Source organism: Betta splendens, chromosome 19 (assembly GCF_900634795.4).
Source record: "Betta splendens chromosome 19, fBetSpl5.4, whole genome shotgun sequence".
NCBI classification, from domain to species: domain Eukaryota; kingdom Metazoa; phylum Chordata; class Actinopteri; order Anabantiformes; family Osphronemidae; genus Betta; species Betta splendens.
In genome coordinates, this window is record NC_040898.2 from 10,335,939 (window position 1) to 10,363,712 (window position 27,774).

General features: G+C 43.8%; 2 protein-coding genes across 7 annotated transcripts; both read right to left on the reverse strand.

Annotated features, from left to right (window-relative positions):
* Nucleotide 1: 1 nt before the first annotated feature.
* LOC114846067 (MAGUK p55 subfamily member 3-like) lies at nt 2-10,356 on the reverse strand. 2 transcript variants are annotated; one of them, XM_029134827.3, is made up of 20 exons: nt 10,144-10,356; nt 6,268-6,429; nt 6,038-6,156; nt 5,878-5,955; nt 5,719-5,799; nt 5,305-5,442; nt 5,102-5,183; nt 4,574-4,659; nt 4,410-4,484; nt 3,824-4,020; nt 3,685-3,749; nt 3,277-3,294; nt 2,961-3,002; nt 1,885-1,950; nt 1,567-1,725; nt 1,412-1,492; nt 1,099-1,192; nt 900-1,008; nt 680-799; nt 2-602 (listed from the first exon to the last, which is right to left on the reverse strand). In XM_029134827.3, exons 2-20 carry the CDS (start codon nt 6,302-6,304, stop codon nt 423-425), a joined length of 1,827 nt encoding a protein of 608 aa, XP_028990660.1. In that variant the 5' UTR covers nt 6,305-6,429; nt 10,144-10,356; the 3' UTR covers nt 2-422. The 2 variants fall into 2 exon arrangements, with proteins under 2 accessions (XP_028990660.1, XP_028990661.1); XM_029134828.3 differs by lacking the exon at nt 1,885-1,950.
* A 2,837-nt stretch (nt 10,357-13,193) lies between these two features.
* On the reverse strand, nt 13,194-27,727 carry LOC114846472 (mucin-5AC-like). 5 transcript variants are annotated; one of them, XM_055504658.1, is made up of 13 exons: nt 20,051-20,195; nt 16,187-18,820; nt 16,094-16,138; nt 15,872-15,994; nt 15,402-15,511; nt 15,259-15,317; nt 15,011-15,174; nt 14,622-14,750; nt 14,488-14,533; nt 14,361-14,398; nt 14,163-14,250; nt 13,862-14,045; nt 13,194-13,744 (listed from the first exon to the last, which is right to left on the reverse strand). In XM_055504658.1, the coding sequence occupies exons 1-13, from the start codon at nt 20,097-20,099 to the stop codon at nt 13,643-13,645; spliced, it is 3,771 nt and encodes a 1,256-aa protein (XP_055360633.1). In that variant the 5' UTR covers nt 20,100-20,195; the 3' UTR covers nt 13,194-13,642. The 5 variants fall into 5 exon arrangements, with proteins under 5 accessions (XP_055360633.1, XP_055360632.1, XP_040924574.1 ...); XM_041068640.2 differs by lacking the exons at nt 14,361-14,398; nt 14,488-14,533; nt 14,622-14,750; ... (5 more) ...; nt 16,187-18,820; nt 20,051-20,195 and adding exons at nt 23,543-23,580; nt 23,671-23,719; nt 23,813-23,941; ... (5 more) ...; nt 26,217-26,465; nt 27,563-27,727 and having other exon boundaries at nt 13,196-13,744; XM_055504657.1 differs by having other exon boundaries at nt 16,094-18,820.
* Between the last annotated feature and the right edge of the window lie 47 nt (nt 27,728-27,774).

A 27,774-nucleotide genomic window follows, 5' to 3' on the forward strand; every position in this document is an offset into this window, starting at 1 on the left:
ATTAAACACGTTTCTTGCATTTTATTTAGTTTTTTTTTTTTTTTTTCCTCAAACCACATTTAATGTTACAGTACAGTTTCCTGCATCAGTTGGTTTGCGGATTAGCTTCACAATACATATCTTATGGCACTTCACTTTCTAGCTGCTATTATAGTAAACGTCGTACATAATTGATCACATAGTGCAGATCTCTTTAGGAACCTGGTCCTACATGCACCACATGCTGTTATGAAGCTACTGTACCGTCTAGAATACACAGTAGGTATGGCCGCAGTCATTTTACACAGGAATATAAAACAAAGACTAGCTTGATGCAGCCCACTCACCTATCACCAACCTGTATTTGTGGAATGTTTATGGCAGTAAACATTTGTACCAATGGAGGCTCTGCAGCTCTCCTTACAGCAGCTCACATACGCAGGCTAGCTCCTCACCCAGGACACAGGCACCCATTGTGGCTCTGTCTGTGCTCTCTCCAGCGTCACCTGAAGCTCTGCTAAGGCACTGGCTGGGTCTTCCTTCACCAGCACATAGTCCACCCAATGGCCAAAGCTCTCATCCACCTGCTCTGCTGACTGCTTCATTTCTAGTAGGTCTTCATCCTGTTCAGCAGTGAAAACCTGTTTGTACAACCTTCATCACAAAGATTTCCTCAGGGCAGAGATTGACTGTAACTTACAGTGATCCCTAAGCAGAGAGAGGATGATGACCCAAGCTGTTTCCTCTGACTATTGTGGATGCGAGGCTTTACAAAGACGATGTATGGCTTGAACTCAGCCGTCCGCAAAATCATCAGTGCCTGAAAGTGGTGGAAAAGCTCAATTTCAGAGACAATATTAAAATAAAGTTCCACTTCACCGCTAGTTGTAAATCTCATTCTACAGTATGTCAACACTGACCTCTGGTTGCACATCCACCAGGCAAACCTTGTTTTGATCTAAAACTCTGTTGATGGATTCCAAACTGGTGCCGTACAGATTATCTTTATACTCCCCATATTCAATAAACCTGCACAAACACAACACAGCCACAAATTACTCACATTCAACAGTTATTAAAGCAGAAATGATGAACTAGCTGCTTACATGTATTACTTACTTGCCATTTTGGATGTCTGCCTCAAAAGCAGCTTTAGTGATGAAGTGGTACTCCACTCCTTCTCGCTCGTGACCTTTTCTGGCTCGAGTGGTGTCTTCAGGCCACAAAATCAGATGAAGCCAAGGAGGATAAATTGTGGAGAAAAGGGTTAAGACTGAACGTGTCGGCTTCCTTGAATGTACTCTGCAACCTCAAGAGGTGCTGTGTAAAATACATGACAATGCTGTTCACTCCATGGTGAAGAATCATATCAGCTGCTTAATTACAAGTGAGAATCAGGTCAAAGGCACTGATAATAATAAAGTAGACTCACGAGGCACTGCCAAACCATATCGATGAGGATTCTCAGCGATCACCTTCTGTTTGAGTTCAGCGATCCGGGCTCCCAGAGAACCTGTGATAACAAACCACACTTTTTTCAACAGTTCAGAGGACGTTTTACTGCCCGAGCCCCACATCAGGACCTACCTATTAATACTACAAGGCGAGGCCGCTCTCCAGGACGTGGCGCGTACTGCATTACTTCCTCGTAAATCAGAAAATCTGTGTGATTCGCATCAGGAGTGTGCGATTCTGTCGATGAGCTCTGGCGATCTTTCCTGAGGCGGAAGCTTCTGCGTAGGCTGGCTGCGGCCAAAGACAGGAAGGAAACAATGCAGGATGAGCAGAGACCCGTGCTGCAGACTGAAACCCTCAGAAAGGCAAATTGGTGCATCCTGCCCTCACTGAATAAACATCATACAACAACCACACTGAAACAACACCAGTAGAAATCAGTAAGAGTACCTGAGTAAAAATCCCATGAGAAAGCATGGCCACAGAAGGCAGGGGCTGCCTTACTCTTGGGAGAAACTACAGCTCATATTAGATATTTAGTCAGCCAGCTCATTGTAAATCTCAACAGAACAGAAGCCATGCATGCAGCACCCTTCAAACACAAACGCAGCACCTTCAGCTCGTAGCGTGATGAGGGAGATCACTGATGGAGCGCAAATGAGAAACATGAGCCGCCATGAGGAGCCTCAAAGACACACCTACAACAGTCCCAGTTTATTAGCATGTGCCCAGGCTTCTTCAAAGTGAGGGTTTGAAAACACACCCACAACAAACACATTCCCTGACATTAAAGCAGAACTTCCATTTTCAACCTGTACAATTATTGTCAAACTATCATCATCCTATCCATCGCTGTTAAACTGCTTCGTAGTCTGTCTAGTTTTTGTTTTTTAGTTTATATTCCTACAGACCGAAGGCAGGGCAAAAAAAACTTTTCTGGGAAGTTGCACCGGCGGAATAAGTCATTTGAATCTTCAGTTCCAAGACAGTTTAAACAAGATTACTATTAAGATTACTATAAGAGTATTATTATTAAAAGAGCAATTACAGGGAAACGTGACGCATCACAGCTAAAGCCTCTGACCCACTTCTGAGGCTGCTGAATGCATCACAATGTTAATAAATATAGAAACGCCATTATATTTAAACACATTTGTGTTGGACTGTTGGACCCAGAGATTAACATATGCAGACTGCACAATGACTGATTCATAAGTGAAACTGTGCAACACTGGAAATGATAATAAAATAAGGTCCAGGTTAAAATGGATGCTTTCAGTGGCTGCCAACAACAAACTGCAATCACACTGAAATCAGGCAGTGAAGGAGCCTCAATACAAACTGGCCTGTGATGCAGCTACATTTATAACGTGGCCTTAACTAATCAACAAGCTCCAAAAGGATCTGCTACAAAACCTCAGGTACCACAGTTTCTAAAAAAAATTAAAAAGGATGGATTAAGCACGAAGATCTAGCAGAAATGAGATGTTGCAGTGTTTTGCATGAACCCATTTGCGCCTTCTCACCTATGTCCTTTTCATTCACAGCACCCTCATGGCCACAGTCTTCTGCAGGACGGCAAGCGGGAAGAGAAAACAGGACGAGAGGAAGGAGGAGAGGTTGACGGTGAGGGTCGCTTCACATCAGACAACAGCAGGTCGAGTACAGTCAGCTACTATGATCGGGTGTGTGGGGATAAGTGACTCAAACTAGGGAGGGGTGGACCACTAGCATCTGGGTTTCATATGGACTGCGGAGGAAACTGAGAAAGTCAGGCCATGAAAACATGGAGTGAGTCCTGGAATGAAGGATGAGCTCGGACGTGAGGTTTGGACCACGTACCTCTCTCTGCTCGCTCATCTGAGGTTAGCAATGCAAGGAATAACACAGCATCACTGTAGGGAGTGGCAGGGCAGCACAAGACCCACAAACCCATCACTAACTTGGCTTTTCCACGCATTTAGCATCTGAGCAGCAGTATTTCCCCTCGTGCGGCTAATGTGTAACGGAGCTTAGCAACCACCCATACACACACTTTATTTTACCTTTTACAATTGGATTAAGAATTGAAACCATGGATTACGTATTTTTTCCAGAGATTAACATAAGAGCCCGTGTTCTCTAACATAATCCCTCTGTCTCTATCTCCTTGGTTAGATTAAATCTGACCTGGAATACAAGCTGTATCTGTACATAAAAGCTTCTTGTACATTTATGGTTGTAAGGTTAGGGAAGACCATGACCACTCACATGCAGGGCCTTTGGCAGACACCGGAGTGGGGAGCGAACCCATTTTCATCCTGTATCTCAGGCGTCTTGTGAGGAAACATAAAAGCAGGTTTATTGTTGTGCATCCACGAGCCGCCGGCGGCTCAGCGCCATCAACTACCTCTCCTGGAACTGTGCGGAGGGGACGAGGGCAGCGCGGAGGTTGCAGTCGCCCACTCTCTTGGCCTGCCACCAGGTGGCGTCCTCCTGGCTCACCACCTGGAGAATGTCGCCCCGCTTGAAGGGAAGCCCGGCCTCCTGGCACGGAGTGGCCCTGTCCTCAAAGGGCGTGTAGTCGAACAAAGCTCGAAGGTAGACCTGGAGGGGGGTAAAAATAAAGTTTATTACCTTTATACAGCGGTTTAAGGTCGTCTCATCTCGGCCACAGGTGCTTTTTTATGGTTGTATGTAAAAGCTTAAGACTAAAGTGTAAACGCGTGCAGAGCTCAAACCCAGCTCTTACTGCAAAGACAGCACAGTGACAGCACTATCAACAATCTAATGCAGCTCTCTGCTGCAAACACAATTAGCCGAACTTGCAAAGATGTCAAATTCATTCACCAAAAGATCAATTGTGCCGTTCCCCACTGAGATAAGCGGAGGCATCAGTTAAAAATCACTGAGGCCTAATCTGGGTTAATATTGAACACATCAATCATGCTGTTCTTCTGGAGGAGGAAGCTGCTGTTGGTGCATCTGCATCTCACCCTGCTCTCCTTCAGTTTGTCGTCCTCTACAACAGCTGGGATGATTTTCAGGGTGATGGATCCTTGTGACTGGGACTGACGAAAAACATTTGAGCGTTTGAGTTTTCACTGTTTGCTGAACAGCACCCGAGCTAATAAATCGTGGTTAATAAACGTTTCCTCACCAGAATCTGACTAATTTCATCCGGCCTTTTGTGGCTTATCAGGTTCCCATTGACCTCTCGAAGCTCATCCCCAACATGCACCAGACCTGGAGGCAGAAAAGCTGGTGAGCGAAGGAAACCCCCGGCATGTGCAGCAGCACCGAGGGTGTTTAAATCTGCACGGCTCAGATGCTACCGATAATTTCCCATTGGCACGGAGTTCCAGCCTCTCCATGGCAACAGCCATGAGCAACCCTGTAGATAATCTCAAAATATGCAATCTCGTGGAACTAATCCCGAGGATTTGAGCTCCGTAAACAGTTCACGAGGTTACACAACGTAATCGCCTCACTTCTCTGTCATTGTATCAGTAGTGATAAGAAAGTCCGGTTTGACAGGCACTTCAACATCGAACGGGGACAAGCACCATCCTGTGTCCACGCTCTGATTATTTTATGGTGATGCTTTTCTGCAGTCAGGCCGCATTCCCCATTTATCACAAATACAACGAACATTCTGATTTATGCATGCGAACACCGCCGGCCTCACCGCTGCGGTCAGCCGCCCCTCCCTTCATGATTCTGGCCACGATCACAGCCCCCGTCGCCTCATCTCGCCGGATAGTGGCTCCCTGGGAGAAAAGACCCAACAAGAAATGTGACCTGGGAGCAGAGGTCACTGTGCGTCCTGTGAAATAAATCACAGCAGCGTCTGTTGGTGCGAATGAGCAAACGGCCTCAGACACCCCTCACCAGCGGCTCCTTGTTCTTGACCAGACGGACGATCTTCACCGACTCCTCCTCCAGGTCGTCGTCCAGGTCATCGGGCAGCGGCGGGAGCACCGGGTCAAAGTTCTTTTGGGCCACCGTGTCGTGGGCCGACAGCACCGCCTGCGTGAGCCATAAACGAGGCCAGGAGAAATGTTTATATAAGTAAAATGTTTAGTGCGTGTCCTTCAGTGGCTGGACTGTAAATGAATCCAACTGAACATAATCTGTTGATAAGAGTAATTAAACCGTGTGGGAGCTGAGACAGCGCGGACACTTTGACCGAACTCAAAGCAGCTCATGGAGGAAAATACAGACAATCAGAGATGAAGAGATAAAAACCCTGGAAACAAAAACACTAGAGCTGATTAGAAAAATGCAAAGTGTGTGTGGAGGCACCTTGAGGTGAGGAGTGCTCAGCAGGAGGAGCAGCTCCCGCTCGTCCCCCTCCAGAGGACCGCACTGGAGCTCCTCGGCCAGCTGCAGATTTGGAATCAGAAAATCACTGCTCACACAGACTCACAGTCCAAGTGCGGGGAGGAGTAAAGAGCAGCTTACGTCTTCAGCCAAGCAGGAGGCGCTGTGGAGGACCGGAGTCGGGTTCTGCTTCTCATACTGCTTCAGTTTGTCGTGGATCTGCGGAGTCAAACACAATCTACCTGTTTAGAGGATTCATTCACACAATCACCGCTGCTCACGCAGTCTGCATGGGACGTGCCTTCATGAGGTAACCAAGGGTCTTCTCACTGAAGACGTCTCTGAGGAAGACCAGGTCCTCCTTATGGTTGGCGTCAGGGTGCAGCTGGGAGGTGAGCAGGGCCAGGGTCTCATGCAGCCCTGCAGTAGCAGCAGCACACTCATGAGCATGCGTGTAGCATCAGTAGCATCAGCATCAGCATCAGCATCAGAATCAGAAGCATCAGACTGAGTGAACAGGGTGCTGTGTACCTGTGTTTGCAGACACAATGGGCATGGCTTCAACCATCTAGTGGGAGCAGGGGAGGTGTGAAGAGGGGGGAGAGCGGGGGGGAGGGGGTGAACAGAGCCGGCGACTGCAGCTCCTCTCTGTCGGTTTCTGTCCCCGATGCGCGATGGAACGTGATGAAGCTACTGAGAATGAAAACACACGTCATCATAGTTTATGCTAATCAATAAACAGACTCATTAGTAAACAACAAAATAGGTTTATGAGGATGTCCGACCCTCACTATGAGGTCAAAAACACTCCAGAACCTGAAGGTGACTTACTGCATCACATCACTTAAAATCGCCTGGAAATGCGACTCCATTTGGAAACGACAGTGATGCATCGTCCTATTACAGCGCCGAGGTTTCACCATCGTTAATGTCTATCGAACGAAGCAACCGTTTCATTTCAATCTGAGGGACATTGAGGTCAGTGGATATTTGTTTTCCGAAAAATTAGCAGCCAAATTTGACGCAACAACAATGAAAGTAACATTGAGCAAATGTATTCATATTGTTTGTCTATTGTTTGTTTATAAACAACTAAAGTGTGTTTTGACACATTCGGACATGATTTTGCTATTTACGGTTTTTAAAGATCTGGAACCAACTTTCATCAACACGCAGACTCGTTACCACGACGGAATGAGCAGCTGATCTGGGTGCTAATTACGACCACGTTTTCAATAGCCCTCCTCGTCCGTCGCCACGGCAACGCTACAGTAGGCATGACTGTCCCTCACGGATTAATTCAACTGTTTTTAGCTCGTCACATTAGTCACTTCAGTGCTGCGTTTACAGCAGTGAAGCAGCTTTCGTCTGCTCAGATCAAACCGCTTGCACTGCACCTTTAAACCTCTAATTAGTCATAATTGGACTCGAGTGTCAACGTCGTCACCTTTTCGGGGCAGCTAAATGTGAGCCAGAACTGGGACATGACAGTAGATGTCCAAAAAAGTCAAAGTCTGATTAGGAAATTACAATTAATAATCCTGCAGCAGGGACTTCTGCCAACTTCTAAAGCGGCCAAATCCATCTGATTCCCTGTCAGACATTTACAGTCAGTCAGAATCTCCCCCGTGGTGACAAAGATGCCGCAAAGCCCTTATTTAAGGAGAAAAACCAATAGTTCTGCTGACACGAACCACAAATCGTGGCCGCGCAGGTTTATCTGAGCTAAATAAATGGAGTCCTTGTCGCACATTGTTACTTGATGGTCACATGTTGCCCTGGTGGCTTGGTAACCACATACCAGCTGATTGGAGATGGGCTGGCACGGCGCCAGAGTGGCAATTAGAGCAAAACAGCACAAACAGACCTCTGTTTAGCCTCGTTTGAACGTGGAATGCGTCCAACGGGGCCCTCGGCGGAGGAGCGACGAGGCCGCCTCATCGCCGCCGAGGCCGCGACCCGTTCCGTGGAGGCCACCGGCAACACGACAAGGCCGGGTTTCCACAGATTCCGTTCTGATTACATGTCATACTCCGATGCGTCAATCGGGCATCGATAATAATCCGTCTAATGCTGAGTGCCGGTCCTCTGGCCCAGCAGGGCGCTGGCACATTAGCACATGATAACACACATGTTGCCAAGCTACAAGCTGTGATTTAAATCATTATTTACACTCATTACAAAACCTGAAACCGTAGTTTAAATTGAAACCTGTCGCAACTAAGCTGATTTTTCCTGCAGTAAAACTTCAGTTTTATTCCTTTTATTCTCTCTCCATCACTACCCGTCCAACTCTCTCTTAGCTTGTGGACATCATATGCCTCTCCTTTGCACTCAGCGAGGCCAAATGCAGAAAGTTCCCTTCAGGCAGCGGCATCACTCGGCCTTGTGCATCTAGAATGATGGCGTTTGTGGACAACTCACATGAAATGAAAGACTAAAATCAACAATGAACTGAACACTACATATTTTCCATTATGTCTCACATGAACCCATTTATGTTTGTAAGAAAAGTATTTTGAACGAGAAAATAAAGCTTAAAAAGCCTTTTCACTGATGTAGATTTTTGTCTTGCATATAAGTGTATTTATCTTTTTTTTACAGTACATCCTCCTACATTTACATTTCTATAAATGTTCATAATTGGTAGATTTTCCTTTCAAGAGCTCAGCTCCCTCATTAAAGCTGGACTTGCTCAAGGACATTTCAACTGTTATTTTTTTCACGCCGCTGAAAACAGTGTTGACCTCGTGGTAACCACTTGAGCCTCCACAGCTCCGTATTATGGGCTGCACAGCTGCGTGGACGTGGTTGAGACAGTGATTTATCAGCGGTGTTGTTTTGTTGGTGGTTCAGTAAATGTCATGTTTCTAGACGGCTCCTCGTGGCCCAGATGCTCCATCACGGACCACAGTCCTTCCTCACACCTAAACTAGACTCCACCATTACAGCAGCACAGCTGTAATTGAAAGCAGAGCCTCCTGTCACCGTTTGCAGGTGGGTTCTGGAGCGGCAGGAGGTCCAGTCACGCTGCCATCGCCATCTGTTTGTGCTCCTATGACGCCACACGACTGACCGCACAGGTCTGGCTCAAAACGGCTCTCTGCTGCATATTTACCATAAGATGAATAACAGGATTTATAGTGTTTATCATTCAAAATTAAGTCTCTCTGTTGTTATATCAATATTGTGTAATAGGACTGATCCCGGAACCAGATCACGTTCTAGTTAGTTCCACTTCAGCGTTATTTCTGAAGTTAGAAAAATAGTGTATTTTAAAAAAATACTAGTGTGAGGATATTGAAAGGGGACGCGCGTCCACACGTCTGTGCACGCGCACAGGGTCGAGGCAATTTCAGCAGCCAAACGGGCTTTAGCGACACGACGGCTGGTGACGCGCCAACCTGGCTGCTGCGGAGCCAAACGGGGGCTTTTCACCGGATGTTGCTGATGTTGATCTCGCGCCGGGCTCCAGATCACAAGTGTAAATGCTTGGAAAAACGGGCGCGAGAGGCGACGCACACATGGCCGGATTACGAAGCGCGGCCCCCCGGGGCGCAAACGCGGCGCTGACCCCGGCTCGCCGTCCAAATGGCCGCGAAGCGCGACGGGCGCGCAGCGTCGTCCCGTTTGTTTTGACCCGCTTTCAGGCTCGTGTGTCTCTCGGCGCTTGTTGTTTGTCATCACGCGGCGACGATGTCGCGTTGCTTTGCCGCTCCGGGGTCATTTCAGGTCACTGCGCCTGATTCTCTGGAGTTTCTGGAGTTCTTTCCGGTTAATCTCTAAATTATTGTGGGGTTATTATGTTTTTATATTTATCAACACAATTTAATTTCCATTTGTTTCATAATTGTTTAGTGTGTCTCGGTTTTGTGTTACTTGAACATCCTCTGAACCTAGTTCAACCTAATTTCCACCCATTTCCTGACCAAAGAACCCACACCTCAGACATCTACCCCCTCGTGGGCTGAAGCATTGGGACCTTCAGCGCCTCCGCTCCTCCTTAAGGCCACGGTCTGTCCCGCTGTGGTCGCGTGTGACCAGGAGACCGCTCACTCAGATGACGAGGCGCCGTGTTGCGTTAACGTGCAGCACCTTTTGTTTGTCTCGTCCTTCTCCCACGCGTCACGCATCGTCCCTGCCCATCCAACACGCCCAAACACATTAAGACAATGGAAGTAACCAATTGCAGGTGGCACGCGCCCTAATTAACATGCAGCAGACAGGTTGCTCAGACATGTGCTTGGAAACGAGCGAAATGCGCAACTAAAGAATGTTCGCTTCTCCATCGGCGTCTAAATGAGTGTGAATTGAGACTGAGCGACCACAGTGATGGAGACACAGGGCTCTTTCCCTCACATCCGAACAAACGCAAACATAAACAATTAAGAGCGGAAGCGTCATTACCTTCACAATTCTACCCAGCGTGCGTCTTTCTGCTGTGCGTCCCTCTCTGAAGCGCGCGCCTCTGTGGTGACGCCACTCTTCGCCCTCGCGTGCCTTGTTTTTGCTCTATTTTTCCTTTCGTTCCATGAGTCGGGCACACACCAGGTTTCCTTTCTCCTCCTTACCCAGTCTCGAGCCCAGCGAGCCCACCCTTCCCCCCTCTGCCAGTCGCCCTCACCCTCTCCGCTGCGCCTTCACGTGCACCTCGGAAACCGCTTCATCCACGATGCGCGAACTCCATCGAGGCTGATTCACAGAAGCGCATTCACCGTTTTAACACATGACAGGCATCAAAACTATGTATTGCAGGGAAAAATACAAATTAATTTCCATAATGACTTTTTTTTAATTTTATTCAAGCAGATATGAGATTCCTCCCACTAATGGTGAACACGACAGATGTGCATATACATCACATTTTGCAGAAGCCAATATCTTACAGCTTAAAAGTACAAACAAAATGCAAAATTCCCAGTGACGGTCAACAAGTCGTTGCATCAGACACTCTCATGTGTCACTGGAGAATAAATACTTTATATTTATATTATACAATACTTCATATTTTCATTGTCCTTGTTTTCTCTCATCTCTATTCCCTCGTCCCAGCCGGTCGAAACTTGGAACTGGCAGCCTGATTTCTGACAGTCCGTGAAGGCAGCACTTTGTGCACGCATGCCGGAGGCTGCGTGCCTGTGTGTCCCGCCCCTCCCTCTTAAATCCATCCGTTGCTGTTCATCCCTTCTCTCCCTGCCCGTTTCTCCCAGCGAACGGTACCTGCTTCGGCTGATGCTCAGAGATGCCCTGTGGGGCCCAGTGATATGAAAACATGAACTATGAATCATCACAGACTAGCACATCTTTCTATATCTTTCCATATTTCTCTGGCTTTATCTGTTGTTTTTTTCTCTTTTCACTCCTTGCAGGCAAAATATTCCTACAGGCCTTTCCCCCTTTTAACTTTCTGTTTTTTCTCTTTTGCTACTCGGCCTAGTTGTTGCAAGCTATGACAGACCTTAATGCGCTCAGACAATGAGAGGGAGGCTGAAGAGAGGACAGTGCCTGTGATCACACTCTTAAATTGTCTCTGTGTGATTAAATGCATGACAGAGCATTTCATCTTAGATCAGTGGGTCAGATACAGTAGCTGAGGGTCAGAATCCTGTCTGTGGGCAGTGAAGGGAGTACAACGGTAGGAGCTTCGGTCGCCGAAGGATAGATCCTATTGTGATGTGAGCATCGTCAGAGAAAGACATGTACAGAGAGGACTGTGTCAAGAAGGAAGGAAGGAAGGAAGGAAGGAAGGAAGGAAGGAAGGAAGGAAGGAAGGAAGGAAGGAAGGAAGGAAGGAAGGAAGGTGTTTAAGTAGGGAAAATCTGAGGGAAAAATATTTGTAAAATAACATTTAAGACACCTTAAGTCAAACAGTATATTCAGAGCATTCTCTAAAGCTTTTTCAGACAAGACAAAAAATACACAAACATGTACCGTATGTAACTTCTATGTGTCACACAATGAAGGTTTGACAAAAATGTTATGTTTTCAAATGGACGAGCTGATCTTTCAAACTGTTTCATTTCTTCTGAAAGCAATTTGCTCTGATTGACGTCCAAGCGCAATAGAAACCCATTATTTCCTTATCTCTTATTTGTTTTGGTGTCACTTTTGATGCCATGGCAACAACCAGCTCTCGGTAATGCTTTCGTTCAGTGTGAGGTTTATGGGGAATAAAGGAGGAGTGGTGAACTGGAAGCAGCAACGTTATGGATACGAGAAGCAGCCCCGGCCACGCAACATCATCCCACAACCCGGGCGCATATGACACACACTGCAACACGCCTGGCCGACGTGTCCACAGGTTCTATGGGCTCACCGTCATGGCCACGCACCCAGTTCCTAGAGCTGCATGTTGCACCATCACAATTCAGAGCAGGTTTATGGCACAAACGCTTCTTTACTGTGAGATAAGTGTGAGGTTTTACAGTTTGTAAACCAATGCAGCTATAAAGAGACGGCTTTAGGTACAGTGTGAGGGTGAGGCCATATTGCCTCATTCAGTGGATTCATGCAAATACATGCATGTATGATCATCATGCCTTTTGACCTTTAACCTCTAACCCATCCGTCATGTTTAGCCACAGGTGGCAGGAGCCTGTCTCTTCCTGGCTTTGTTTCACTAAAAGAGCAGTTTTCTGACGTTCCACTCACCGTGGGTGTTGTATGATTCATCCCAGTTCCACGGAGGCGCTGCACATGCAGGAGCTGGCACAGACCTGTCCCAGTGTCAGGGTCCTCGTCACGGCCGCCTGCCTTCGGCGGCGCCTATTGGGGCAAAGAGAGGCTTGGCTCAGAAAGGGTCCAGGCTGCAGACACAGGACAGTTCGTCTCGTTCCTGTGCCAAGCTGGGCCCATATGCACGCAGTCAAACATACACAGTAGATCTGCTCCCAGTCAAGCGCCGTGAGCTCGTCCGTGTGCTTGTGTGTGTGTGTGTGTGTGTGTGTGCGCGAGGGCACGTGTGAGTGTGTGCGTCGGTATCCATATTTAGGGTTGACAGCCACAGCACGAAGGCGGGTGATAATGAAAGTGCCATTTCCAACTGTGCTCTCCGCAGACTGCAGCCTGCTCTGACAGCACCAGTCCAAGTCCATCCCTCCAACTGGAAAGCAGGCGAACTGAACCAGTAGAATGACTAAACTGACTGCATCGACTATATATCAGCCGAATTCAAGGCAGACCGAGGCTGCGTTAACTCTCCTTTATTGATCTGCAGCCTAGTGAGATTTCACTGACATGAGTGATGTTGATTGCGTACAGGGACAGAGGGGCCGTGTTTAAATGTAAGATCACTGCAACATTACTGAGACTCCTATCTACTGTGAGCAAACAATCAGTAATTAACAGTTTCTTCGAGATTATTTATCGCTTATCTCTATGGAAACTCTTATCAGAAGTGAAGGGCAAGAACCCATATCAGTCAACCCATCTTCCACTGTAGCAAGCGTTTCATTTAGGATTCAGTGAATCGAAACTTATTTTCAAAGTCAATATTTTATTATTGCAAAATAACAAATTGGCAGAAATCAGCCATAGTAGGGTTAAATATAAATAAAACACAGTTACATGTAACACAGTACAGGAACTTATAGGAACTGATTTGCAAAAGGATTTATATTAAAACAATAAACTCGCCATAAACAGTTTGAAATCTTGTAAATTCATAGATGAGACAATGGTGTCACATGATCTAGAAGCTGACATTCTGAGAACATAATTTTGATAACAGTAATAAAAGTTGCAAACAAACCTCTGAAAGGACCCACAGTGCTTTAACCAAGAATTTGTAATTAGTCAGAGCTCACATGTTGTCAAGGATGTACAATAACAGGGAAAAGTGCTTCTGTTCATTGCTCTGTCCAGAGAAGAGAGTTGATCCGGGCTGGAAGTGCTCCCTCATCAGTCATCAGTGTCGCCCGTTGTAGTGAGGGTTGCTGTAGCCTTGACTCCGTGCATAGGGGTTCATCTGTGGGCGACTCTGGGCGTACTGGTTGTGCTGGTTGAACCACTGCAATTACAACACGAGTGAGTTTTAACATACAATATCCCTGTAAATGTCATATTATACGTCCTCATAACTCTACAGGATGTTGTTCCTCTCATGCATAAAAAAAAGCCTGCTCACCGAACTGTTGGCTGGAGTCATCTCCAAGTTGGTTCTGCTGGTGGTTGTGGCTCGTGGGATTTTAAGTCCCCCTTGGTTGGTGAAAGTCAAGCCATTAGCTGCTTGTGCCTGACCCAGTGGTAACTTGATGGGAAGAGGGTTGCTATACGATGTCTCAGTATCTTCATAGCTCTTCTTTGACCCTCTAACAAAATAAAACGTGCAGTGGTGTTTAGGTGAAAATAAAATGTCAGACTCAAGTTTGACTTTGACTGAAATGATATTTGGAAATGATTTGGACTGAATGAATGAATAGACTCACTTGACTGCCACCACGGGCAGAAGGATGAGTGATATGAGCAGCAGCCCACCAAGCACTGAGCCCACGATGACCAGCACCAGCTGCCAGGCTGTCAAAGCACAGTCACACATCACTAACACAGCAGCACGAGTCACTGCTAAGGACAGAGCAGGGCTGTTTCACGCATAATATAAATCGATGAGATTAAAAGAGACTTACAGTCCTTGCAGTTAAAACCAGAATATCCAAAGGAACAACTAAAAACATGAAGAAGTGATTATTTCTACTGCTTCTTTCAACACATACATGTGACACAGACGTGGGTGTGGGTTTATTGAGGACTTACGCTTCACACGTCTTAGAATCTGGTGAACGTTGTCCACTGGGACAAGCTGCAAAATGAAAACATGAATAAATAAGAATACAGAAATTGAAGCATAGCGTTGTTGTTGCTGTTGCTCTTCATCTCAGGGCTCTTACCAGAACACATTCTGACACTGAAGTCTGTCTTGATGTAGCCGTCATTACAGGGACATGTAAAGACTCCATCTGTTGAAGTGCACTTGGTAGTTTCGCTGTCACAGGTGTTGGAGTCACACAGGTTTTTCTCTGTAAAATAATTTTATTATGTTAAACCTTTTTATTTTAAAACCTGAATGATATTGTCAACACAAAGATCCCAATGTGACCATTAAGAGTCATGTAGGAATAAACATCTAATCACTTCACCATCAGGGCTTTGATGTGTCGTTATTACGACACACCACTGTCTAAAGGTTAAAGGTAATTGACAGTCATTTTACTGCCTAATTCAACAGGCTGACTGGACTGAATGTCACACATTAGGACCAGATGTGTAGTGACCTTACCAGTAAATTCCCCTCCTGCCAGCACACAGTCTGAACAGCCAACAGCTTCCTTGACCACTTTTTCAACAGTGTCTGATTTGACTTCAGAACTGGCTTCAAAGATGATGTCTACCGTTGCTCTGACACCATCTCCCTGTGACGCACGTGCTGTTGCTGGCGCCGGTCTGTTAGAACAAAAAACACTGTGTGAGAATAATGTACTGAAATGATAAAGTGCACTAAAAAAAAAAGAAACGTCTCTGACTCACTGGATTTCAACCACAATAGACTCAAGGTAGCCGTTCTCCTTCTGGAATAATGGTGACAGCTGCAAACAGCACATAAAAACACATCAAATCAACATGTGCCATGTAATTGACACCAAATTTAGAAACATTTACTGATCACTTACTGCATCAATAATTTTACTTGAGGCATCTCTAAATTCTTGCGATGTCTTGTTTTCCATTTTTGGATCATATGTTATTTCAGGGACATTCAAGTTTCCAGGGAAAACCTTGGCTGAAGCAGGAAAACGAAATTTTAGGAAGCAAGTCATAATCTGCTGTTGTGTTGTAACATCAACGCCTGAAATCTGTTGTGCCTGTCTGACCCCACTGTAATAATGAACCTACGGGAAATAATTAGACTTCAGGCAAAATGCCCAGAAGAAGCACAATGTGTTTGACTTTATCTTGGATCATCTTTACTGGCAGACTGGGTGAACTTCTCCAACATCTTATCTTTACAACTGTAGCTTTGAAAAGTCTTTGAAATGACTAAGTTGTGAGTGAACAACCTTTTTAGGTGAGCTTATTACGGCAACATAACTGCTCCTAGTGAAAGTTAAGTGTTCGAATGAAACACTGAAAACATACTTACCATTCTCACAGTTTTTGCTTTTATTGTTGTAGACCTCACCAGGCAAACAGCGGCAAACATAGGTTTGGTCAGCACGAGGCTCACAAATGCTGCCACGACCACATGGGTGTGAGTCACAAGGGCCTTAAACACACACATGTTTTACTGTATTACTTTGAAAGTCTGCAACAAATTATTTCTTAGATACAAAAGAAATTGCAAAATTGAAACCGGTGGCTGTACCTGGAGGCTTAGTCGGTATCGAAGCTGTTGTTGTTGTACCGGGTCCTTCTGTTGTTGTTGTTCCAGGACCTTCTGTTGTTGTTGTTCCAGGACCTTCTGTTGTTGTTGTTCCAGGACCTTCTGTTGTCGTTCCAGGTCCTTCTGTTGTTGTTGTTCCAGGACCTTCTGTTGTTGTTGTTCCAGGACCTTCTGTTGTAGTTCCAGGTCCTTCTGTTGTTGTTTCAGGTGCTTCTGTTGTTGTTTCAGGAGCTTCCGTTGTCGTTTCAGGTGCTTCCGTTGTCGTTTCAGGTGCTTCCGTTGACGTTTCAGGAGCTTCTGTTGTCGTTTCAGGTGCTTCCGTTGTTGTTTCAGGTGCTTCGGTTGTCGTTTCAGGTGCTTCCGTTGTCGTTTCAGGTGCTTCCGTTGTTGTTTCAGGAGCTTCTGTTGTTGTTTCAGGAGCTTCTGTTGTTGTTTCAGTTGCTTCCGTTGTTGTTTCAGTTACTTCCGTTGTTGTTTCAGGAGCTTCCGTTGTCGTTTCAGGTGCTGCTGTTGTGGTTTCAGGTGCTTTTGTTGTTGTTTCAGGTGCTTCCGTTGTTGTTTCAGGAGCCTCTGTTGTTGATTCAGGAGCTTCCGTTGTTGTTTCAGGACCTTCCGTTGTTGTTTCAGGAGCTTCTGTTGTTGTTTCAGGTGCTTCTGTTGTCGTCCCAGGTCCTTCTGTTGTCGTTTCAGGAGCTTCCGTTGTCGTTTCAGGTGCCTTTGTTGTTGTTTCAGGAGCTTCCGTTGTCGTTTCAGGTGCTTCTGTTGTCGTTTCAGGTGCTTCTGTTGTTGTTTCAGGAGCTTCCGTTGTCGTTTCAGGAGCTTCCGTTGTCGTTTCAGGAGCTTCCGGTGTTGTTTTAGGAGGTTCTGTTGTTGTTTCAAGAGCTTCTGTTGTTGTTTCAGGAGCTTCCGTTGTCGTTTCAGGAGCTTCCGTTGTTGTTTCAGGAGCTTCTGTTGTTGTTTCAGGAGCTTCCGTTGTCGTTTCAGGTGCTTCTGTTGTTGTTTCAAGAGCTTCTGTTGTTGTTTCAGGTGCTTCTGTTGTCGTCCCAGGTCCTTCTGTTGTCGTTTCAGGTGCTTCCGTTGTCGTTTCAGGTGCCTCTGTTGTTGTTTCAGGAACTTCTGTTGTCGTTTCAGGAGCTTCCGGTGTTGTTTTAGGAGGTTCTGTTGTTGTTTCAGGAGCTTCTGTTGTTGTTTCAGGAGCTTCTGTTGTTGTTTCAGGAGCTTCTGTTGTTGTTTCAAGAGCTTCTGTTGTTGTTTCAGGAGCTTCCGTTGTCGTTTCAGGAGCTTCCGTTGTTGTTTCAGGTGCCTCTGTTGTTGTTTCAGGAACTTCTGTTGTCGTTTCAGGAGCTTCCGGTGTTGTTTTAGGAGGTTCTGTTGTTGTTTCAGGAGCTTCTGTTGTTGTTTCAGGAGCTTCTGTTGTTGTTTCAGGAGCTTCTGTTGTTGTTTCAAGAGCTTCTGTTGTTGTTTCAGGAGTTTCTGTTGTTGTTTCAGGAGCTTCCGTTGTAATTTCAGGTGCTTCCGTTGTCGTTTCAAGAGCTTCTGTTGTTGTTTCAGGAGCTTCCGTTGTCGTTTCAGGTGCTTCCGTTGTTGTTTCAGGAACTTCTGTTGTCGTTTCAGGTGCTTCTGTTGTTGTTTCAGGAACCTCTGTTGTTGTTTCAGGAGCTTCTGTTGTCGTTTCAGGAGCCTCCGTTGTTGTTTCAGGAGCTTCCGTTGTTGTTTCAGGAGCTTCCGTTGTCGTTTCAGGTGCTTCCGTTGTCGTTTCAGGAGCTTCCGTTGTCGTTTCAGGAGCCTCCGTTGTTATTTCAGGAGCTTCTGTTGTTGTTTCACGTGCTTCTGTTGTTGTTTCAAGAGCTTCCGTTGTTGTTTCAGGAGCTTCTGTTGTTGTTTCAGAAGCTTTCGTTGTCGTTTCAGGTGCTTCTGTTGTCGTTTCAGGTGCTTCTGTTGTTGTTTCAGGAGCTTCTGTTGTCGTTTCAGGAGCTTCTGTTGTTGTTTCAGGAACTTCTGTTGTCGTTTCAGGTGCTTCTGTTGTTGTTTCAGGAACCTCTGTTGTTGTTTCAGGAGCTTCTGTTGTCGTTTCAGGAGCCTCCGTTGTTGTTTCAGGAGCTTCCGTTGTTGTTTCAGGAGCTTCCGTTGTCGTTTCAGGTGCTTCTGTTGTCGTTTCAGGAGCTTCCGTTGTCGTTTCAGGAGCCTCCGTTGTTATTTCAGGAGCTTCTGTTGTTGTTTCACGTGCTTCTGTTGTTGTTTCAAGAGCTTCCGTTGTTGTTTCAGGAGCTTCTGTTGTTGTTTCAGAAGCTTTCGTTGTCGTTTCAGGTGCTTCTGTTGTCGTTTCAGGTGCTTCTGTTGTTGTTTCAGGAGCTTCTGTTGTCGTTTCAGGAGCTTCTGTTGTTGTTTCAGGAACTTCTGTTGTCGTTTCAGGTGCTTCTGTTGTTGTTTCAGGAACCTCTGTTGTTGTTTCAGGAGCTTCTGTTGTCGTTTCAGGAGCTTCTGTTGTCGTTTCAGGAGCTTCCGTTGTTGTTTCAGGAACTTCTGTTGTCGTTTCAGGAGCTTCCGTTGTCGTTTCAGGAGCTTCCGTTGTTATTTCAGGTGCTTCTGTTGTTGTTGCCTGTAGCTTAATTCTTGCTGCCGGTATTTCTGTTGTTGTTGGGGAAGCTTCTGTTGTTGGAGTTTTATTTTGATACTCTGGCTCAGAAGACACCCCAAATACTGTAGAACCTAAAAATGCACAATTATAGAATTATTACATGATAAAACACAGAGTGTGCAGCAGACATGCTGCAGAAGACATGACCCACCCTAAGGCTGCTTCATCTGTCACTTATTACTTATTATAGTTTCAGCCACGCATCTTCACACACACACACACACACACACACACACACACACACACACACACACACACACACACACACACACACACACACACACACACACACACACACACACACACGTACACAATTGAGCCTCAAATTATTTATACCCCTGGCAAATCCTTGTTACCAAGTCACAACATTTATTCAACCAAAATGTTTTTTTGAGCAGAAATGACACAGGCTTCTCTCAAAAGATTAGACGATGTACAAGAAGCATCATTGTGAAAAAAAATATCACTTATCTTTTATTTAGAGCGACCCTCCAACCTGAAAGGGTTAGAGCTTATCATTCATCACAAGCTGTTCAGCAATTACAGAAAGTGTTTGAATGCTGTAATAGTCAATAAAGGCTTTTCTATTAATTATTGCGAAGTGATGAATCATTTAGAAAATTCCACTTTTTGTTCAAACGAAAAATAAAAGATGAGTAATCTTTTTTCACAATGATCCCTCTTGAACACCATATTATCTTTTGGGAGAAGCCTTTGTCATTTCTAATGGTTAAATGATATTAACTTTAAGTCAGATTTTGCCAGTGGTATGAATAATTTCTGGCTCGACTGTATATGCAAACACAAGACGGAAAAGGAACGTCTAGTTGCTATTGAATAGATCCTTCGGGATGAACATGACTTCCATACATTCATTTCTGAGTTTAAGTCTATAGTGCTGATTTACATAATTTAATATAAGCTGTTGTCTATGAAAACTATGCACACGCTTGTGATGACTTCATAGTCTTTTTCTTGATCGCAAAATAAATAAATGAAGTAATGAAATACAATTTAAGGAGTAATTTAAGTTTCTGTCTTCTATAGACAAGATGAATGGATCAAAATTTCATATAAAATATTAAATTATATATTTCATATATCACATTTCATAGGCAAGGCCATAAAGTAATCACTTAATTGAAACATTAGGTGTTTATAGGCTAAATGTGTTCTTTTAGGTAGAATTTATTAGAAACTTTAAAAACAAAAAAGTCTCTATTCTCACATAATTAAAACAAAAGGCTCTATGGGTTTAAAACGACAACTATCAGTAAAGTCAAAGAAATCAGGTAACTTACAGGCTAGGACCAGCCAAAGCACGCACAGCAGTTTGAATTTTTTAGCCATTGGAGACGACCTGAGGGACAAAGCTAAACTTCACAAGCGTTCCAGTCACGATTGTGCTGGATGAGGCTTTAGCATCCTTGGGAAATGGGAGCCCAGGTTATCCTTCACTGATTTATAATTAGCCACTCCTTGGGGGTGGTACCCAGGGCTAAAGAATGTTCCCTGATCAGAGCAGACTCACAGAGTCGGAGTCTAACTTTCCATGAGATAGTTCTCGATTATGTGATATGTGATACATTTGTCCTATATTACGTAAGACTCAGCAAATCGGCTGATAGACAATAATTATGATGTTTAATGTTTCACAGCAGAATAGAAGGTTTCCTGTTTTTTATGTAGTTTGTTCGGCTGAGCTTATATCAGTAAGCAATAAATGTTTAAATTAAACTAAATGTACGGGCATTTTTAATGCTACTTAGAAGAGGGAAGATTGTGTCAATGTACATCAAACAACACTTTATGAATTGTTATTGATGTTACTGTTTGACTTTTAAAGTCTTAGCCAGTACCACAGATTCCCTTTCTGACTTTATAAGTTACTGATTACTGACATGGTCTCCTCATGAATTTATGAAGTCTGCCCATAAATATTATGAAAACTATAAATAAAATGTGTAACTAAATTTGCTGCATGAAAGGGGTTGTGCCCAATTACGACACTGTTATCAGAAACAATGTGAGCGATAACATCGCTGGCACTCTGACCTTTGATTCTGAGACGTCAAGAGAAGAGATTAATTGGGTGTTAACAATATAACGCTGATGATCTCAAGATGAACCCTGTTAAAATGATATTATTCATTTGAAACTAAATTCCTTCAAAGGCGTTTAGAGCCTCTTGTTGTGTTGTGACGATTCGCCAGCTGGTCAGGTTCACAAATTTGCCAAATTATAACAAGACATGTCATAAAACATGTGAAGCTCTGTGTTATTTGAGAGCTGTTCCATCGTCCCCGTTTACTGTCTTTCACATACATCTACAGGTGATAGTGGTGCCTGCATCGATAACCTTGGTTGATGCAGTGCTGAGCTTTTGTTGATTTGTTGGGTTTTGTGTCATAACAACGACCTGATTTTCAGCTGCTGACACACATCGAGGTGTGAGCTGGAGGTCGCGCATCTTTTCTACACGTTAACCTCAATAACCAGGTGTGTGCTAAAGGTATGTGCTTTATTGTCCACACTCCAGCAGAGGTTAGATAAGACAAGCCATTCACAAAAAAATGATACCAAAGATTCCAGTTACTTACAGATTTTTTGGATAAAAGACATTTCATACTATTGACAAATTCAGTCGCACAAATTTGAATTTGTATTGAAACTTTTTGTGATGGATTTTTTTTACTGTGTCTGGTGCGTGTGTTTCTTTTAATCTTATGACTGGATTGAAGTCATTGCACCAGTCAGTCAAGCAAACACACTTTCAAGTTCCTTCAGATGGCTGGTCAGGTTGAGGTGTGATCGTCATATTTCTGTCACCTGCTCCAGTCAGAACAGGAGGAACAACACTTGGATCATTTTTCTCCTTTTATAGAGCCTACCCCAGTTACTTTAGGGCGAGAGACATACATAGAGACAAACTACCACTCATTCAATGGGCAGACAAAGAGTAGCCAACCTTGGAACCTAACCTTGGAACCCAGAGAACCCGGAGAGAACACAGGAGAACATGCTCTACAGCACCTGGTATTCCTGCTAAGTCCTAACCAGGCTCAGCCTCCGAGGTCAGATGGGATCGGATGCGCTGATGATGTAAATAAACAACCACGCAGTGAAATTGGTCTCTTTGCGTTTGTCCTAGAAAAATCACAGGGAAACCACAGCGTTATCACATGCACACCCGGGTTACAACACCTGTGTGTACGAACATTACAGCTGTGTAAAAGTCGTACACAGCTGATGATTGACAGCTTCTTCTGGCTTCTCTGACTCTTATCTTCTGTACGGTGAACTTTCCCCAGAATTGTTGCTCAATGACTTTACAGCATAGAAGACAAGACATCTTCCTGACAAATGAAACTAAGGCTTCTCTAATATATTAGTGGTGAATGTAGCACATATGAAATCGGACACCGTTGCCCTCCAGCGGTCAGATAGGAAACTGACAAGCAACTCACATTAACAGCGTGTTCAACTGTGTTCTGTAGGTGCTGATGTGCAGCACTCTGCCCGCACATTTTCACCCGCTGGTGAAAATGTGCTACTGTGAAATGAACCCTTAGGTCAATCACAACCTCTCTGAGCATTGGACCGTTGTTAACTGTTTTAGATATTATATATATATTAGATATACTTACAGCATATTAACTGGGTGCAGAATCAAGTACACAGAAAGAAAGTACCCAGTCACTAAAAACAAAAGTACCTCTTCACGTGTGGATTTAGAGGTTGCCGGTTGGAGGTCTTGAGTGAAATCATTACCATCTGTGTAGCCACTCTTAATAGTTTACACGGTCAAGTTCAAAGTAACACTTTAGCGCCCTCAAGAGGTATGACTGTGAATTGCATCATGTGCAAATGAAACACATCCAGACTTTTAAATACAGAGAATATAGGCCCCTGCACCATATTAGATTCCAGATGGAGCTAAAGATCATCTGTCAGAATTAAAATAACCCAAAGTTGGGTTATCATGCTTACACACACAACCACACATCTAAGTACAGAGCAGGACTGTTTCACTCATACTTCAAGTTGTTGAGATTAAAGTCATTAAAGTTATTATTGGTTTTTATTCAAGAATTCCGTGAATGAAACTTTCAACATAAAATAACTTATTATTTTATTAAAACTCAATAATGAATTGGCAAAAATCAGCCATGAAAGAGGTTAGATATAAATAAAATATAATGCCAGTTACACAAAACAGAAACTTTAGTAGTGTACATAACATAATATATGACTTTATTGATCCCACAATGGTAAAACATCTAAGTGAAATATGCAAAAAATTAGGATGTTTGCAAAAGAAATTAGAGTTATATGGTTTAATTAGAACAATAAACTCGCCCTATACCCTTTGTCACTCATCATAAACGTAAAAGAATTTGAAACGAAACGAGAGAAGGTGCTTGTGTTTGCCCCTTGTGTGAGCTGATATGGGCTAGTATCAGTGTGGCAGAAGCCTTCCCTCATCAGTTGAAGCGTCATCCACTGTAGTAAGGGTTGCTCTGGCCTTGGCTCTGGGCATAGGGGTTCACCTGGGGCCGCGGTCGTACTTGAGCATAGCGCCACATATGGAGCACTGGAATACCACCATGGGCAGAAGGATGAGTGATATGAGCAGCAGCCCACCAAGCACTGAGCCCACGATGACCAGATCCAGCTGCCAGGCTGTCAAAGCACAGTCACACATCACTAACACAGCCGCACGAGTCACTGCTAAGGACAGAGCAGGGCTGTTTCACTCATACTTCAAGTTGTTGAGATTATTAAAGACTTACACTCATTGCAGTTAAAGCCAGAATATCCAAAGGGACAACTGAAAAACATGAAGAACTGATTATTTCTACTGCTTCTTTCTACACATACATGTGACACAGACGTGGGTCTGGGTTTATTATGGACTTACGCTTCACACCCATCTGAATCCTTGTTTGCTTGCTGTCCACTGGGACAAGCTGCAAAATTATAAATAATAATAATAATAATAATAAATAAGTCAAATCAAAGCACAGTGTTGTTGCCGTCGTTCTTCATCTCAGGGCTCTTACCAGAACACATTCTGACACTGAAGTCTGTCTTGATGTAGCCGTCATTACAGGGACATGTAAAGACTCCATCTGTTGAAGTGCAGTTGGTAGTTTCGCTGTCACAGGTGTTGGAGTCACACAGGTTTTTCACTGTAGATGAATTTTATTATGTTAAACCTTTTTATTTTAAAGCCTGAATGATATTGTCAACACAAAGATCCCAATGTGACCATTAAGAGTCATGTAGGAATAAACATCTAATCACTTCACCATCAGGGCTTTGATACGTTATTACGACACACCACTGTCTAAAGGTTAAAGGTCATTGACAGTCATTTTACTGCCTAATTCAACAGGCTGACTGGACTGAATGTCACACATTAGGACCAGATGTGTAGTGACCTTACTTTTAAATTCCCCTCCTGCCAGCACACAGTCTGTACAGACAAAAGCTTCCTGGATCACTTTGTCAACAGCGGCTGATTTGACTTCAGAACTGGCTTCAAAGATGATGTCTACAGTTGCTCTGACACCATCTCCCTGTGACGCACGTGCTGTTGTTGGCGCCCGTCTGTTAAAAGAAAAAACACTGTGTGAGAATAATGTACTGAAATGATAAAGTGCACTAAAAAATAAATAAACCGTCTCTGACTCACTGGATTTCAACCACAATAGACTCAAGGTAGCCGTTCTGCTTCTGGAATAATGGTGACAGCTGCAAACAGCAAATAAAAACACATCAAATCAACATGTGCCTTGTAATTGACACCAAATTTGGAAACAATTACTGATCACTTACTGCATCAATAATTTTACTTGAGGCATCTTTAAATTCTTGCGATGTCTTGTCTTTCACTTTTGGATCATATGTTATTTCAGGCACATTTAAATTTCCAGGGAAAACCTTGGCTATAACAGGAAAACGAAATTTTAGGAAGCAAGTCATAATCTGCTGTTGTGTTGTAACATCGACGCCTGAAATCTGTCTGACCCCACTGTAAAAATGAACCTACAGGAAACGACTCCACTTCGGCAAAATGCCCAGAATAAGCACAATGTGTTTGACATTGACTACATTCTTGCGTTGTCTTAACTTCCATTTTTGGATCATATGCTATTTGAGGCACATTTAAGTTTCCAGGGAAAACTTTGGCTGAAACAGTACAAAACAATGTCAGACCCTATAGGTTATAGTTTCTGCTCTTTATGTGTCTGTTATTTGAAGATGGAACAATACCGTGCAGTTAGACACTTCATCGTTAACTGGAAGTGAGCTAATGAGGCTTCACTGAACATATACGACCAGAGACCTTCAACAGCAACTGAAGTGGTGAAAAACAACCCTGGAAACGCGAACACTCACCGTTATCACAACCTCTGCTGCCTTCATTGTAGACATCACCAGGCAAACACAAGCAGACAAAGGTGTCATCGACACGAGGGTCACAAGTGCTGCCACGACCACATGGGTTTAATGCACAGGGACCTGAAACACACACACACACACTTTGTGAGTATCTACAGCTGATGGAAGCAGAGGAACTGACAGATGGTGGACATGGCAGATGTGCAGCACCTGGACGCTCTGTAGTGGGAGGAACTGGTTTTGTTGTTGGAGGCGTTTGTGTTGAGCCAGTTGGATCTGGTGTAGCCGTTGTATTACCTGGATTTGTTGTTGTTGGAGTGGGTTCTGATGTTGTAGTGCTTTCTAGGGCAGTTGTAGTGGGTTCTGATGTTGTAGTGGTTTCTAGGGTTGTTGTAGTGGGTTCTGATGTTGTAGTGGTTTCTAGGGCTGTTGTAGTGGGTTCTGATGTCGTAGTGCTTTCTAGGGCAGTTGTAGGGGGTTCTGATGTTGTAGTGGTTTCTAGGGCAGTTGTAGGGGGTTCTGATGTTGTAGTGGTTTCTAGGGTTGTTGTAGTGGGTTCTGATGTTGTAGTGGTTTCTAGGGTTGTTGTAGTGGGTTCTGCTGGGGGTTCAGTGACTTCACCCTCAGCTGAAACACTCAAAGCTGATGAGAATAGATAAGCACAGTGTAGTAGTTAGTAAACAATAGTAAATAAACTATTTTAGATGCTTATGCCTCACAATGGGGGGGACAACGTGGCGAAAAACAGTAGTTTAATTGGTATGCAAAAGAGCAAAGTGTCGTCTAAAAGAATCAATCTAAACTAAGTAGAATAAAAAGTACAATAATTAATTAATAGATTATTAAAACATAAACTAGTATGTTTCTGAACCAATACCGCAAAAAAAGAAAATATTTGTATTTAATCTATGAAAACACCTAATGTTCATACGCAATTGAAATCATTGATTTCATAAAAAATAAAAGATGAAAATATCTCCTTTCAGGTTACTTAAATAATCTACTTATGATTACACAAGTCTACAACAGTAATACAACAATAATAATTAGGTAACTTACAGGCTACAATCAGCCAGACGATGCACAGCAGTTTGAATTCTTTAGCCATTGGAAAAGCCCTCAGGACAACGCTTCGTCAGAGTTTAGCTCCTGAAACCGTGGGTAATAAGAGTCCAGTCTTTCCTTCGCTGGTTTAAATACTTAGTTACGCCCCGGAGGCTGGCACCCGGTGCCAAAGTTTATTCCCTGCCCTGAAAGCAACTTTCTGTCTGTCAGTCAGTTGATGATGATGATGATGAGCATCTTCCTCTGAAAAGGTGATTTAGATTCGGCAACATTTATATTGATTTTACGAACTCAAAGTAAAAATAAAAAATTAGTATGAACATATGGACTGTGATGGAAGTAGACTGGAGGAAAACACGTATGTTGGTTCCTGTACACAAACCAAGGGAAGAGTAGAGGGCTGATAACCGATTACTATTACTGCTTCTTCCTACACATAAACATCTGCCACAGACGTGGGTCTGGGTTTATTAAATACAAAGAACATAGGCCCTTACACCACATAACTCTTCACTAAAAATCAACTGTCTGAATTAAAATAAACCAAGGTTGGGTTAATATGCCCACAACCTAATACACACTCAGAGCTAGGCCCTTATTTATTTTATTCAAGAATTTGGTGAATGAAACACTTATTATTTTAATAATACTCTATATGCCACAAAGGAGGTTAAATATGAATGAAATATAATCCAAATACACAAAAAACAATACAGAAACTCTTATTAGGATACATTGTAAACATCTAACTGAAATATGCAAAAGCATTAGGATGTTTGCAGAAGCATATATAATAAAAACAATAAACCCTTTGTCACTCATCGTAAACAAAATAATTTGACTTATTGTAAATTCATAAATGGGTTTGAGCTCACATGTGGTACAATAATGAGTGAAGGGAAAACATAAAATGTAGGATAGAATTTAAAATTCTCCTACTGGCCTACAAAGCACTTAGTGATAAAGCTCCTTCTTATCTTAAAGAAAGCTCCCAGAAGAACACTTCGTTCTCAGAGCGTTGGGCTACTTGTGGTTCATAGAGTGTTTAAATGTAGAACAGGAGGCAGAGCCTTTAGCTGCCAAGCTCCTCTCCTGTGGAACCAGCTCCCTGTTCAGGTTCGAGAAGCTGAAACACTCTCCCTGTACAGGGACCCCCCCGTGAGTTATGAGATGTGTACAGCCAAGCCCCAATATATACCACACATGTTACACAACGTTGTAAAGCTTGAATTCTGGTCTTTCCTGCCATATAAACCATTTCTAGCAACAAAAATCACAGTGCAGTCACCAAACGCCCAAAAAAACAATAACTATAAATCCATACATTTTCCATCACTTACCTTTGACGACTTCTGAAACCCATAAGTTTCCATTCACGTCATGTGGTCTCATTCTCTCTGTTATGATCCAGCGATTGTAATCCAATAAACTGTTTCCGTCCAAAAAACACGGTACATCCACCCTGGTCCGAAAACTGCAAGTGTTCTGCTCTAAACTACTGAGTGAAAACATTTTTTTCCTGTTCTTTGAGCCATAATTCGCCCTAAAGACT

Coding starts and splice junctions, on each gene's coding strand:
- LOC114846472 (XM_055504657.1), bottom strand. CDS start 20,099: ATGGCTAAAAAATTCAAACTGCTGTGCGTGCTTTGGCTGGTCCTAGCC. Junction 18,821..20,050: donor GCTTTGGCTGGTCCTAGCCT/GTAAGTTACCTG, acceptor GTGCATTTTTAG/GTTCTACAGTATTTGGGGTG. Junction 14,251..14,360: donor TGGTTTTAACTGCAAGGACT/GTAAGTCTCTTT, acceptor GTGCTTTGACAG/CCTGGCAGCTGGTGCTGGTC.
- LOC114846067 (XM_029134827.3), bottom strand. CDS start 6,304: ATGGTTGAAGCCATGCCCATTGTGTCTGCAAACACAG. Junction 1,951..2,960: donor TGTGAATGAAAAGGACATAG/GTGAGAAGGCGC, acceptor TATGAGCTGTAG/TTTCTCCCAAGAGTAAGGCA. Junction 1,726..1,884: donor CTCATGGGATTTTTACTCAG/GTACTCTTACTG, acceptor CTTTGGCCGCAG/CCAGCCTACGCAGAAGCTTC.